This window comes from Diceros bicornis, chromosome 7 (genome assembly GCF_020826845.1).
Source record: "Diceros bicornis minor isolate mBicDic1 chromosome 7, mDicBic1.mat.cur, whole genome shotgun sequence".
NCBI classification, from domain to species: Eukaryota; Metazoa; Chordata; class Mammalia; order Perissodactyla; family Rhinocerotidae; genus Diceros; species Diceros bicornis.
Window position 1 is genome coordinate 64,216,467 of NC_080746.1, and position 11,558 is coordinate 64,228,024.

General features: G+C 40.4%; 1 protein-coding gene across 1 annotated transcript; it reads right to left on the minus strand.

Annotated features, from left to right (window-relative positions):
* Nucleotides 1–7,976: 7,976 nt before the first annotated feature.
* Nucleotides 7,977–8,960, minus strand: LOC131409125 (olfactory receptor 52L1). The gene has a single exon (XM_058546290.1). The coding sequence runs from the start codon at nucleotides 8,922–8,924 to the stop codon at nucleotides 7,977–7,979; it is 948 nt and encodes a 315-aa protein (XP_058402273.1). The 5' UTR covers nucleotides 8,925–8,960.
* Nucleotides 8,961–11,558: the final 2,598 nt, after the last annotated feature.

Consider the following 11,558-nt stretch of genomic DNA (forward strand, 5'->3'; position numbering starts at 1 on the left):
ACATAGAGACAACGATTGGATTGGTGGTTACTAGAGGGGAAGGGGAGAAGGAGGAGGGCAAAAGGGATAATTAGGCACATGTGTGTGGTGATGGGTTGTAATTAGTATTTGGCTGGTGAACATGACGTAATCTATGCAGAAATAGAAGCATAATGATGTACACCTGAAATTTATACAATGTTATAAACCAATGTTATTGTAATAAACAAAAAATTTAAAAAAAAAATAAATTTCACATTTGCCTTTGTGTAATTTGAATGCAGAAAACTGCATCTAGCTACATGGGAATACACAAAACACACACATGTACACACCCTTAAAATCTGCCAGCTGCCTTTGTTCACTTCACAACTTTCCATCTGATTTCAGATAAAGTTCCTTCTAGCACGTCATAGTAACTCTCAAGCTGCCACCCTTGTGCCCAATTTCACAGGAAATTTCAAGTCTTTTTCAAAGTAAAGTGTTGTATTCATTGTAGGATTTGTATTTTTCTTAACCATTTAACATGCATAAAACTCTGTTACTGTGTATATTAGTTTTATTTTTTATGTGTCACTGACAACAGTTTTAAGTGTTGTGCTCCTAACTCCATTTTTCCATAAGTCCTGTCTGTGGTTTTTCTTATGGGATATTGCATAGCACAGTAATTTTTAAGAACTGACTATACTTGCTAGAATGAGTGGAGAGGAAACCAAGCCTAGACAGAAAGGAGAACACGTCTCTTCCAATCATTCAAGCTGGCAGAGCCATCCATCTGGTGGGCCTGCGCCTGGGAGTGGGTTTGAGTAGGATTCTTTCCTAAAGTGACCAATACAAGCCTCCGAAGTCACTAGGGGCCCTTCCTGCTGGAGTGAGACAACAACATGCCCTGGGTGTAGTTGGATGAGACTGAGGAGTGCCATGGAATGGGTTCAAGGAGGGTCAGACCAAGACCAGGTCATTTCACGGCTATGATTTATAACCAAAACCCCAGGAGAGTGGTAGGGAGAGAGTTAGATCTGCTCTGAGCAACCAAAGGCCAGGCACAGGCAGCAACAGCCAGGAAAGGGGAAGCAGCCCAGAAGGAGGCACCAGCCTGAGGGCATCTTCATGGTCCCTCCTGCAGTAGTAAGTAAACCAGCCAATGTCATGGATTCTGGCAGGGGAATCAATGGAAGCAGTCCGCCTCCCTTGGGTTCTGTCTTGGTCTATGTATCTGGCTCACTGTCCTTGGATTTCTCTATTTGCCTTCTTTATCTTCCATCAGGCTCTTCACCTGTGTAGAGGTTAGGAGCTGTATCCGGGAACGAGACCAAAAAGCTGAAACTGAGTTCTGAAATGGCCATGTTGGAGAAGATGGGGCTCTCCAACCAGAGGAATATGCAAAGTTAACCTCTTGGCTATCGCAGTGTCGGGCACGCAGGAGGGTCTCTGTAAAACTTTTATGGGTTTTATGATCTGCAGTAACTCCTCACACGGTCCCACTCCCTTCTCCAAGCCAACTGGGAACAGTAGTAGTTTGGGATACCAGGACCTGGCAGTTGATGAGCTGGATCTCATGGGAAGCTTCATCTTACCTTATGTTAAGGTGCTACTGGGTGCCAATAGTTGAAATATGAGGGACCGAATTTGAAACTGACTTGAAATTCAAATCTATATCTATCTGCTTGACCACACAGATCATCCTCTTAAACGTTACTTTATACTACTTTCAGCATCCTGAAATGTCATATTGAATCTTTTCAGAATTTCTTAACAAAAGTATACTTTTTCCTGCTTTTATATTATCCTGCATTGAACTATGCTATTTGATATCTGTATAAATTTGGGTAACTAATTTACCTTATATAAATATCAGTTATTCAATCAGTATTTATTTTTTAGTATCAACTCTAATTCTAGCACTAGATTACTCACAGAGATAAAAAGGCGAATAAGGTAGTTAAGGTCCCTACGCTCATCAAGATTCCATTATAACAATTACATTACATTGTATTACCAGTAGCTTCCCATTGTTCATAAAATAAAACCAGTCTTCATAATACAGACTACTCCAGACTACACATGAACTAAACTGTTAGCTTCATGAGCATTAGATCCATGTTGATTTTGTTCCTCATTAAGGTGGTATCTTAGTGTTTAGAATGTAGTAGGATCAACACATTTTACCTAATTAATTAAATCAAGGTCATACATAATCTGACTCCTTCCTACCTCTCCAGTGTTATTAGAACCACTTTTCTGAGCGAGTGATTATTCTAGTCATAGACATTATTGAATGTCTCTTGGGAGTTCGGGATGATGACGTGAAAGTAAAACCCGTCAGATTCATTGTGTGACTTTTTTCTCCTTTACCTCCTAAGTCCAACCATAGAGAAGGCAAACAGCTGGGTTCAACCCAGTGTGCTGTTTATTCTCTATTTGACCGCAAATTCAGTTCCTCTTTCTTTGCCCTGCTCTGCGCTCAGGGAGGCTGATCTCTATGGCCCGCTTTATCTGGGTTCCCTGAACTGACTCTCTGGCTTCCAGTTCATTCAAGAGGAGTCACCCACAGGAGATCAAAACATGGGAGGAAAGAAAGGCTGAGGTACTTATTCCTGCTCCCACCCTCCACTTTGATACAGTTCTGACAATGGTTGTGTTTCTCTCTAGCCAGAGATCCTAGCGGGAAAACCCTCTCCCAGAGCGCCAGAGCTCATCAAGTTGGTATAATAGTGCTCCCTCTGCTTACCATTTGAGGCCTGGGGTAGCAGTGGCTTCCTGCTGCTCCTAACTCCTGGGTGTGTCTTGTTGGTTCCCTTGACCCTGCCATCATTTCTATAAATAGTCCCTTTTTAAATTTCTTTCAGTTAAACCCTTTTCTTGTGCTGTTTCCTGCTTAGACCCTGCATGATATAGTAATTGGTACCAGAAAAGAACCCAGGAACACACCCTCAAAGTGGGATTCTAGGACAGCTTACTCACATACTTGAGCATGTGGATAACCTTCCTGTCAGCGCAAAATGGAACATTAGGAAATGTGTTATAGAATGTCATCTCAATAATGCAAATTACCGCCAATATGATATAAGATGGAGGGCAGGTACAGGGCAAGGTGCTATGATGAGAAAGACTATTAAGTAGGCTGTCTGGGTTAAAAGCCCAGCACCATCACTTACAAGCTGTGTTACTTTGGGCAAATCACTTTACCTCTCCAGGTCTCAGTTTTCTCATTTAACATGAAGACAATAATGGCACCCCTGCCTCACAGGGTTCTTGTGAAGAACAAAAGACCCAATATATAAATAGCACTTAGAACAGCGCTGGGCTCATAGTAAGCACTATATACATGTTAGCTATTATCAACTGCACTGTTTTATACATAAATTAATTCCTTCATGTCTATATATTTTCTCTTTGGTAGAGACTCTTCACACGCTCCTCAATTTAAAAATTAATTTTAAATCTTTATTCTTTTCTAATATAGGCATTTAAAAGTATAAATGGCCTTCTAATTTATTTTTTAGCTGTATCCAACAACTTTTGTTGTTATGTTACTAACAATCAGTTTGAAATATTTTCTAATTTTCTCTGTGATTTCTTATTGGAGCTCTGGATTATCTAGGTGCATTTGGTTTAATTTCCAAGTGTTTAGAGCTTTTCATGATATCTTATTATTATTGTTTTCCAATTTAATCCTCAGTTGGTAAGAGAATATACTCTGTAAGGTTTTTCCAACTCCCATGTAACATTATCAACCTTTCTCAAAAGAATGTGAAAGAAGCCCTCTGCTGCCTATTAGGGAAGAACCTTGTTCCCTCCACTTCCACTTCCACAGAGGAAGACTTTTCTTCCTCTCACCACAAGGGGGAAATAATAGGAGTAAAACTTCTGCTCTCTTCTTTCCACCTCTTCTCTCCCTTGCTTGCTTTTCCATATGCCAAGAAGGATCAGTAATACAATTGGACAGAGATTGTCGGGAGCAGTGGTTGGGGTTCACGCATCTCAAAAGTAGGAAATACGTTCCAACTTCTCTGTTTCACTGCTTGCCTTAAGGACCTGCAAGGACAGCAGTGGACTCTCTTCTGCAATGTGTTCAAATGTCATCAACTCACCTGCATAAGAGCCCCAGGATCTGCTTTCCAGAGAGAAACTTGGAAGCCAGCCATTCTCTTTTGCATTTTACTTTCTACTCAAGGTCCGTTTATGGGGGTCCTGCAATCCTCCTTGCAGCTGCCTGGGTAATTGTACTTGGAGCTTTATTTTTACATCAGATCTCCCCACGCCCAGCTGGAGGGAGGGAGCAGGAAGGGATCCTGAAATCTAGAATTAAGAGTGAAATTCATGGCCTCCTCTTTGTCCTCTGGTCCCACGTATATTTTCCAGTCATGACTTACCACAGAGCCCTGCAGATGGAAGTTATTAGGTTCTAATCATTATTACCTTGTCCCTGTTTAATTCCTGGTGAGCATTCTCTACTACTAGGAACACAGAAGAGATAAAAAATAAGAAATCTGCACTTTTAATCTCCAACAACACTCCTGAGCTCCTTTCTTTCAAAGAGGCCCTGTCTCTGTCAGGTAAAGAGCATCAACTTCTAGCATGGGAGATCTGTCCTCCTAATCCTAAACAGAAAATCACACTAAAAATTACTAAAAGGAAAAAAGGAACACTCACTGCAGAGGTATCGAGTTTGTACATTCATCCTGTATCACAAGCAATTATTGAGGGTATTTGCTGTGTTGGGGAGTAAATCAGGCGCTTGGTGTTGAGAAGTAAATGAAACACGTAAGATTGCTGTCTTCCTGGAGCCTACAGTTTAGCATGGAAGATACATAACACAATTCAATGTCACAAAATTAAATTAAAATTATAATCATTCTGATGGAAGATGTTGGATTGAAAACATGATTTACTTCCTCTCTCTCCCAAAGTTCCCGTTTAATGGCTAAAGAAATATGAAAATAAGTAAGATAATTAAATAACATTCCTACATTATGTGAAAGTGTTCAAGGATTGGTTCAAATTCTTTGAGAATTTCTGGAATTCATAAGTCAGATTAGCTTGTATTTATAGAAACCAGAATGAAGAATCCTGCAAAGCAATATAGGTCTGTATGTGTGGGTGGCAGGGATTATGAGTTAGAGACTGAGGAATTGGAGAAGTGAAAACTTGATGCAGACATGGGAAATGTTCTTAATAAGAGATCCAGGGAACACTCCGAGTTTAGAAACAAAAGAAATGAGAACAGAAATGGAAAGCAGTCCATTAGTGAATTGAGGAGGTAACTGTTCTTGTATTGCTAGAGCGGCGGGGTGAGGTTAATATCCTGGGCATACAGAGTGACAAGGAAATCAGCTCTCTATATAAAATGAAGGAGATGTCTCTGTATCTCCAAACCCTGTCATTGCAGTGGAGCCAGAGAGAATCAGAGTCAATTCCAAGGTAGGTTCAGTTCTTCAAGTTAGAAATAGAGAAAAAGTATGGAAAAGCAGCTCCAGAGATCAGCAAAATATACCGGAGCATCTCTGATTCCAGGCATGAAAGCTCCTCTATTTCAGCAAAAGAAGAGGGAGCCCAGCTCACCTCTTCATTTTCCTCTTGACAGACTGAGAGGAATTCTGCTTGTTAGCAAATCCCTGCACAATGACCTACAAGTCCTACAATCAGGACACAGGAGCTGTCACCTTCACAGCCTCTGAGGAAACTCCCACCAACTACCCAAATCGGTTAATTCTCACCTATGGACAGATAGATAAGAGTAAGAATCTACAGACATTGGAGGAAACTAGCAAGAAAGGGAAGGACCAAGTTAAACAAGCAGAAAAGCTAATCCATTAGACAGAAGAGTGAATGCAGGTAAAAAAAGACATTTAAAAAATATGTAATATATTTTTAAATGCCTTTTTTAATGCATCTTTAAGGTGGCAGAAAAGTAAAAGAATCTAAATCAGCAGAAAAGACAAGAAAAGGTTAACAAAAAGAATTAGTGCTAACATTTAGCTGAATGGCTATACAGTTTAAATATTTTCATAATATTGATAAACATTTAACATCAATATTCAAGAAAAACAGAGAAAGAACAAATAAACACTACTAGGAATGAAATAGAGGATATACTGCAGGCACAGTAGAAAATAAAATACGACAGGAAAATGATATAAATAATTTTCTGATAGTAAATTTGAATGAGAGTAAAATAAAGACATTTTAAACGAACATAAAATACAAACATTTTCAAAGGAAATTTTAAAATACATACTTCAGACTGAATACACACCACCCTTGGAAGATCTGAGATGAAAAACATACTTTTTAAGCTATAAGTAAGTCGGCTGCAACAAAGATTCGCAAAAATATACTGGCTTAAACTAAATATAAGTTTATTTCAGTCTCAGGTTTAAGTTAAGGTTGGTGGCCCAGAGTGTATCAGGAACACAGGCTCTTCTACAGTGTTGCTCTGCCATCTTCAACACACGTTGCCATCTTGTGATCGAAGGAAGCTGCGTCAGATCCCACAATCATATCCACATTCCAAGCATCAGCAAATGGTGTAAAGAGAAGGAGAGAGCATACCACTTCCTTTCATAACCTACCCAAACTAAATACCTCTAGGGTCAACAGAGTTGTTTTCCAGTGGACACGATAGACCATAGCCTGGGCTTCTCCAGGACAACTTACCAGAGTTTAAATTCTAGACCTAGAACAAAGGTGATCAAAAATGTGTAATTCCTCCTGCAGTAAGAACAACTCATAATAGGATTCCCTAATTCACCCACATGTGTCAATCAAATTAAAGATTTCATTCTCATCTCTATAACAGAAAACTATTTGTCAGGAGTAAAATTGACAAAGAAAGGAGAAACTGAAAACAATTCACTCCACCCCTTCTACAACTATGGCATCTCAAGATAGAATCCTCTCATCACCTGAGCATCCTACCTCAAGGTAGCAGAGACTTGATTTCTTTCAGGACTGAAAAAAATGTGTCACTTTTTAGGAACACAACAGACTTAACGCCAGATCTTAGGGCAACATCCAACAAACAGGGTGAAATATACCAATTGTGACAATCCTCTTGTAAGTTTTACCCAATTCCTGTTAGTAGAAATCGGGGGTCTAATTGACATCATTCCATATTCACATTAAGGAACAGAAACTCATTTTTAAGTGACATAGTTGTTTGTACATTTATTAACACAGCTGTGTTTGCCAACACTAGACTCTAACACATTTCATGTTTTAGGTACTGATAATCATTAAATTAATATTTCTAAAACATACATGCATTCAATACTTGGTCTTATTTCCTCTTTATCCTAACCAAAAATATAAATAAATTAAAATACAATAAATTAAATATACAAACAGAATGTTTTAAAAGGAAATAGATTATTCACATATGTATCTTCTTTGAAAATAGGGATCACGCTATATTATTCCTAGAACCTATTACAGTACATGCCCCATTTAAGTTTGTTTTAAATAAATGAGTAACACCATTATTGCAATGTAAGTGTTTTCGCACATTGTGAACATCTCAAATGCTTTGAAGAACACTCTTGCTACACAGGAGCCCTGTGACCTAGAGCTCAGAACACTAACTTAAAGGGTCTGAAAACACTCTAAAACTAAAACCAGCCAAAGGTTCAGACTTCCCATTTCCATTCCACACTATATTGCATGGTCAGTCATTGGGTAAAGAGAGAAAAATTGCATATCCAGAGCTATCATCTATTTTCCTATCCTCAAGATCCTCCGTCACAAGAAGTAGAGAAATGTTGGGGTCAGGAGCAAAAGAAAGGATGGGGAAAATATTCACAAATCCAGCTACCCAAGTACATCCGAATCAGCTGTGGAGCCAAGTGCCCACGAGTGTTCTTTACCATGAGACTAGTAGACTAGAAGGACTTCTCACCGTGGAATGGCCCCTGTCCATATGTCCTAAACCAGCCATGGTCTCCTGGCAGTGTCTTTGGCAGGAGCCTCTGAAGAAAATAACTGGGACATGCTCAGATCTATCCTTTTATGTAGAATACCCTGAGTACTCGCTGGCGGATCTGCTGCGTCTTCACCCCATAGACAAGAGGATTGAGTGCAGGTGGCACAAGGAGGTAGAGTGTGGCCAGAAGAACATGGACGTGATGGGGTACATGGTGGCCAAAGCGGTGAGTGAGAAAGGAGAATATTCCAGGAACATAGAAGACCAGGATGACACAAATATGAGACCCACAAGTGCTAAAGGCCTTAAGTCGGGCCTCACCTCCTGGTACCTTCAGCACTGCGCGGAGGATGAGGAAATAGGAAATACCAATGGCCAGGACGTCTAGCCCAACCACAAGCAGTGCCACTGCCAAGCCATAAGCTCGGTTCACTGTGGTTTCTGAGCAGGCAAGTTTTACCACAGCCATATGTTCACAATAGGCATGACCTATGACGGTGGCCTGGGAGAAGACAAGTCTCCTCAGTAGGACAGGGAAAGGGAGGAGGAGGAGTAATCCCCGCACCAACACTGCCACGCCAATGCGCCCTATGAGCCCCGGATGCAGGATGGTGGAATGGTGCAGAGGGTGACATATGGCTACATAGCGATCCAAAGCCATGGCCACAAGTACACCTGACTCCATGGAAGAGAATGCATGGATGAAGAACATCTGGATCAGGCAGACAGTGTACCCAATCTCATGGGCATGAGCCAGGAGCACTGCAAGGGTTTTGGGTGCAGTGGAGGAGGCCAGGACCAGATCAATGCCAGATAGCATGGCCAGGAAGAGGTACATAGGCTGGTGCAAGGATGAGTCAGTCCAGATGATGAAGATGGTGGTGACATTCCCCACTAGAGCAAGGAAGTAAAGTACACACAGCTGCAATGCTATCCAGTGCTGGCTTTCCTCTAAACCTGGGATGCCAATCAAGAAAAAAGGAGGTTGGAGTAGGCTGCAGTTGGAATTACTAAGGGCCATCATCAATGGGTCAGGGAAGGAAGATGGAAAAGAAACCAATATCACGATTTCTCCACTCCTGATGCATTGTCGTATTGTCCAGATCTGACTACCATCTTCATGAGAATAAGATAGAGGTTTAAATTACAACACAAGGGAATAAAGTTAGATACAAGAAGAAAATCTCCTTTTCTTGAGATAATGTGAGACATTCACAAGTCTAAATTAAAATAGGTCTATTTTTATTTAGAGATAAGAGTAAGCGTATGATGCTTTTAGAGAGCTGTTTAAACGCTACTATTCAGTTATTTATAATTTTTAATGTCAACTTGAAAGGATCCTCTTTATTACCTCTTGGCATTACCGAACACTGTAAATCAATCTGTTATTTTTTAAATGAGTCTCCTTCAGTTTCCAGGATACAGAACTCTACAGTTGTTCTTCTTCTGTCCCCCATCCCACCACCTTCTTCATCTACCTACCAACAAATATTGTTGATTCCAGGATTCCATCCTTTCCTCTTTTCCTTATTCTGTACATTATCTCTAATTAAGTTCATCCATTTGCATGGTTTTAACTATTTGTATACTTTAACTTCTTCCAAATCCATGTTTCTAAGTCAAATATCTTTCTGGAACATAAATCCATTTTTCCATTTGGTTCCTAACTACCTATACCATACACTTAGCATATTCAAAACTGAATTAATTCACCTATCCTTCCCAAATCTGCTGCACCTCCTTTTTGTCCATACTTTTGTGAATTACGTTACTATCTCCCTATCCAACCCAATGTAGAAACTTGGAAACTATCTTTATTCATTCTTATCTCTCATCCCTTTTACCTATTCACCATTTCCTGTTGTCTGTATTTTTAACCCCTTCTATAGCCACCCATTTTTCTCAACCCGCAATGTCACTGCCTAGTTCACACTCCCAACTTCTCTACCTTGATTCTTTCCTTAGCTCTCTCTGCCTTTGTCATTAATCCTTTTCAATCCACTCTCCACTCTGAAGTCAGAGGGTTCTAACATGCATCTAAATGCAGATGTCATCATGTCACTCCTATGGTAAAATCCTTTAGTTCATTTAGTCCATGGAATAAAATCAAACACTTAAGACTAGCATACAGTGTTTTCAAAGGCTAAATTTTTGTATTACTTTGACTTATACTTAACATAATCCCACGTGTATGTTTTGCTTTAACCATTTCAATGTTCTTGGAATTATATGAGTATGCCATCCTACTTTACATATCCTTTTGTGTATTCTTTCTTCTGCCTATTTTCTCTGAATTGGTATTTCTCATACTTCAAATCTCAGAACTCACTGTCTTCTACATATTAGAAGGATTCTGACTGTTTTAGGACTATTTTATTTTATGACCTTTCTTTGTCATCCACAATTTCCTGCTTTATCTACATTATAGGAACCCTTTCAGCGTCTTAATGGTTTGTTTCAAGAGAAGGATCATATCTCATCATACTCCATAACTACACACTAGCTGGTAGAGGCTTCCCAGTGTAGTGGATAAATACATGCTTTAAATGCAGATGGACTAGGGTTTAAATTCTGTCTTCCATAATCTACAACTGACTTTGGCAGGATACTTAAACTCTCTGAGTCTAGATACCTCACCTGATGGTAGAGCAAATAATATAAATCTTACATGTTTATTACAAATACTAATTAAATTAAAGTCTTGATATGTAGGTATTCTATAAATTATACACGAATTCGTACCTGGTTCTGTAATTTTATGCTGAGAGGCAAGTCCATTCTTGGTACTTCCCCGAGGCAGGGCTCGTGACTGTGAACAAGGCACTGGGCAGGTGAGATATTACCAATTGGCAGGTCCCAGAGGACACACAGACAACCTGGACAGAGTGAAATTTAGTCTCTAGATTGCCTGAAGGCACACAGAGCTAAGTCTACTGCCCTGGGGATAGCTGGTTGAGCAGAGAGGCAGAGCAGGGAGTGGCACCTGCACCTGACCAGGCGGCCCATGTCTTCTACTGTTGGTCATCACCCCTGAGCCTGTACCTCATGATGGCTGTGCTAGGAAACCTCATGCTCAGTGAACTAGGAAACCTCACATTGTTCTGGAAGCTCAGACTTACCATTCTCACAGAATGAGAAACTCGGCCCTAGTAAATTCTTTGGTGGACTCTGTGGCTCAGTATGCTCTATTCTACATCTGCTGTGAGTGTTGGCTGCTAAAATCTCATAATTGAGTCACTTTCCTTTGGAGAAAGAGAGCTGACTCACCCAAGGTTACTTTTCCTCCCTGAGTGCAACTTTCACCCAATGACTGGTATGTGTAAGAATACAAAGACCTGACCCTCTCTCTTCAATTTGAAACAACACCAAAGCGTCAGTCCCCTCGAGAGCCTCCCCTGGAATTAACTCAGGCATCTGAGGCCACTGAATCACAGTTTAACTTCTTCCTCTACTCCATCCTGCCTGCCTCATTCCTCGACAGGTATAATTCCCAAGTGTACTTCACAATAAGCTTCCTGAATGCAAATCTCTGCCTCAGAGTCTATTTCTGGAGCACCTAACCTAAGACAAATGCCACCGGTCTCAGGTGAATTGAGGCCTCTGCTTCTCTTCCAGGAGATTGTGACAGGTCCACGGACATCAGCTCCAGTATCATGGC

Coding starts and splice junctions, on each gene's coding strand:
- LOC131409125 (XM_058546290.1), bottom strand. CDS start 8,924: ATGATGGCCCTTAGTAATTCCAACTGCAGCCTACTCCAACCTCCTTTT.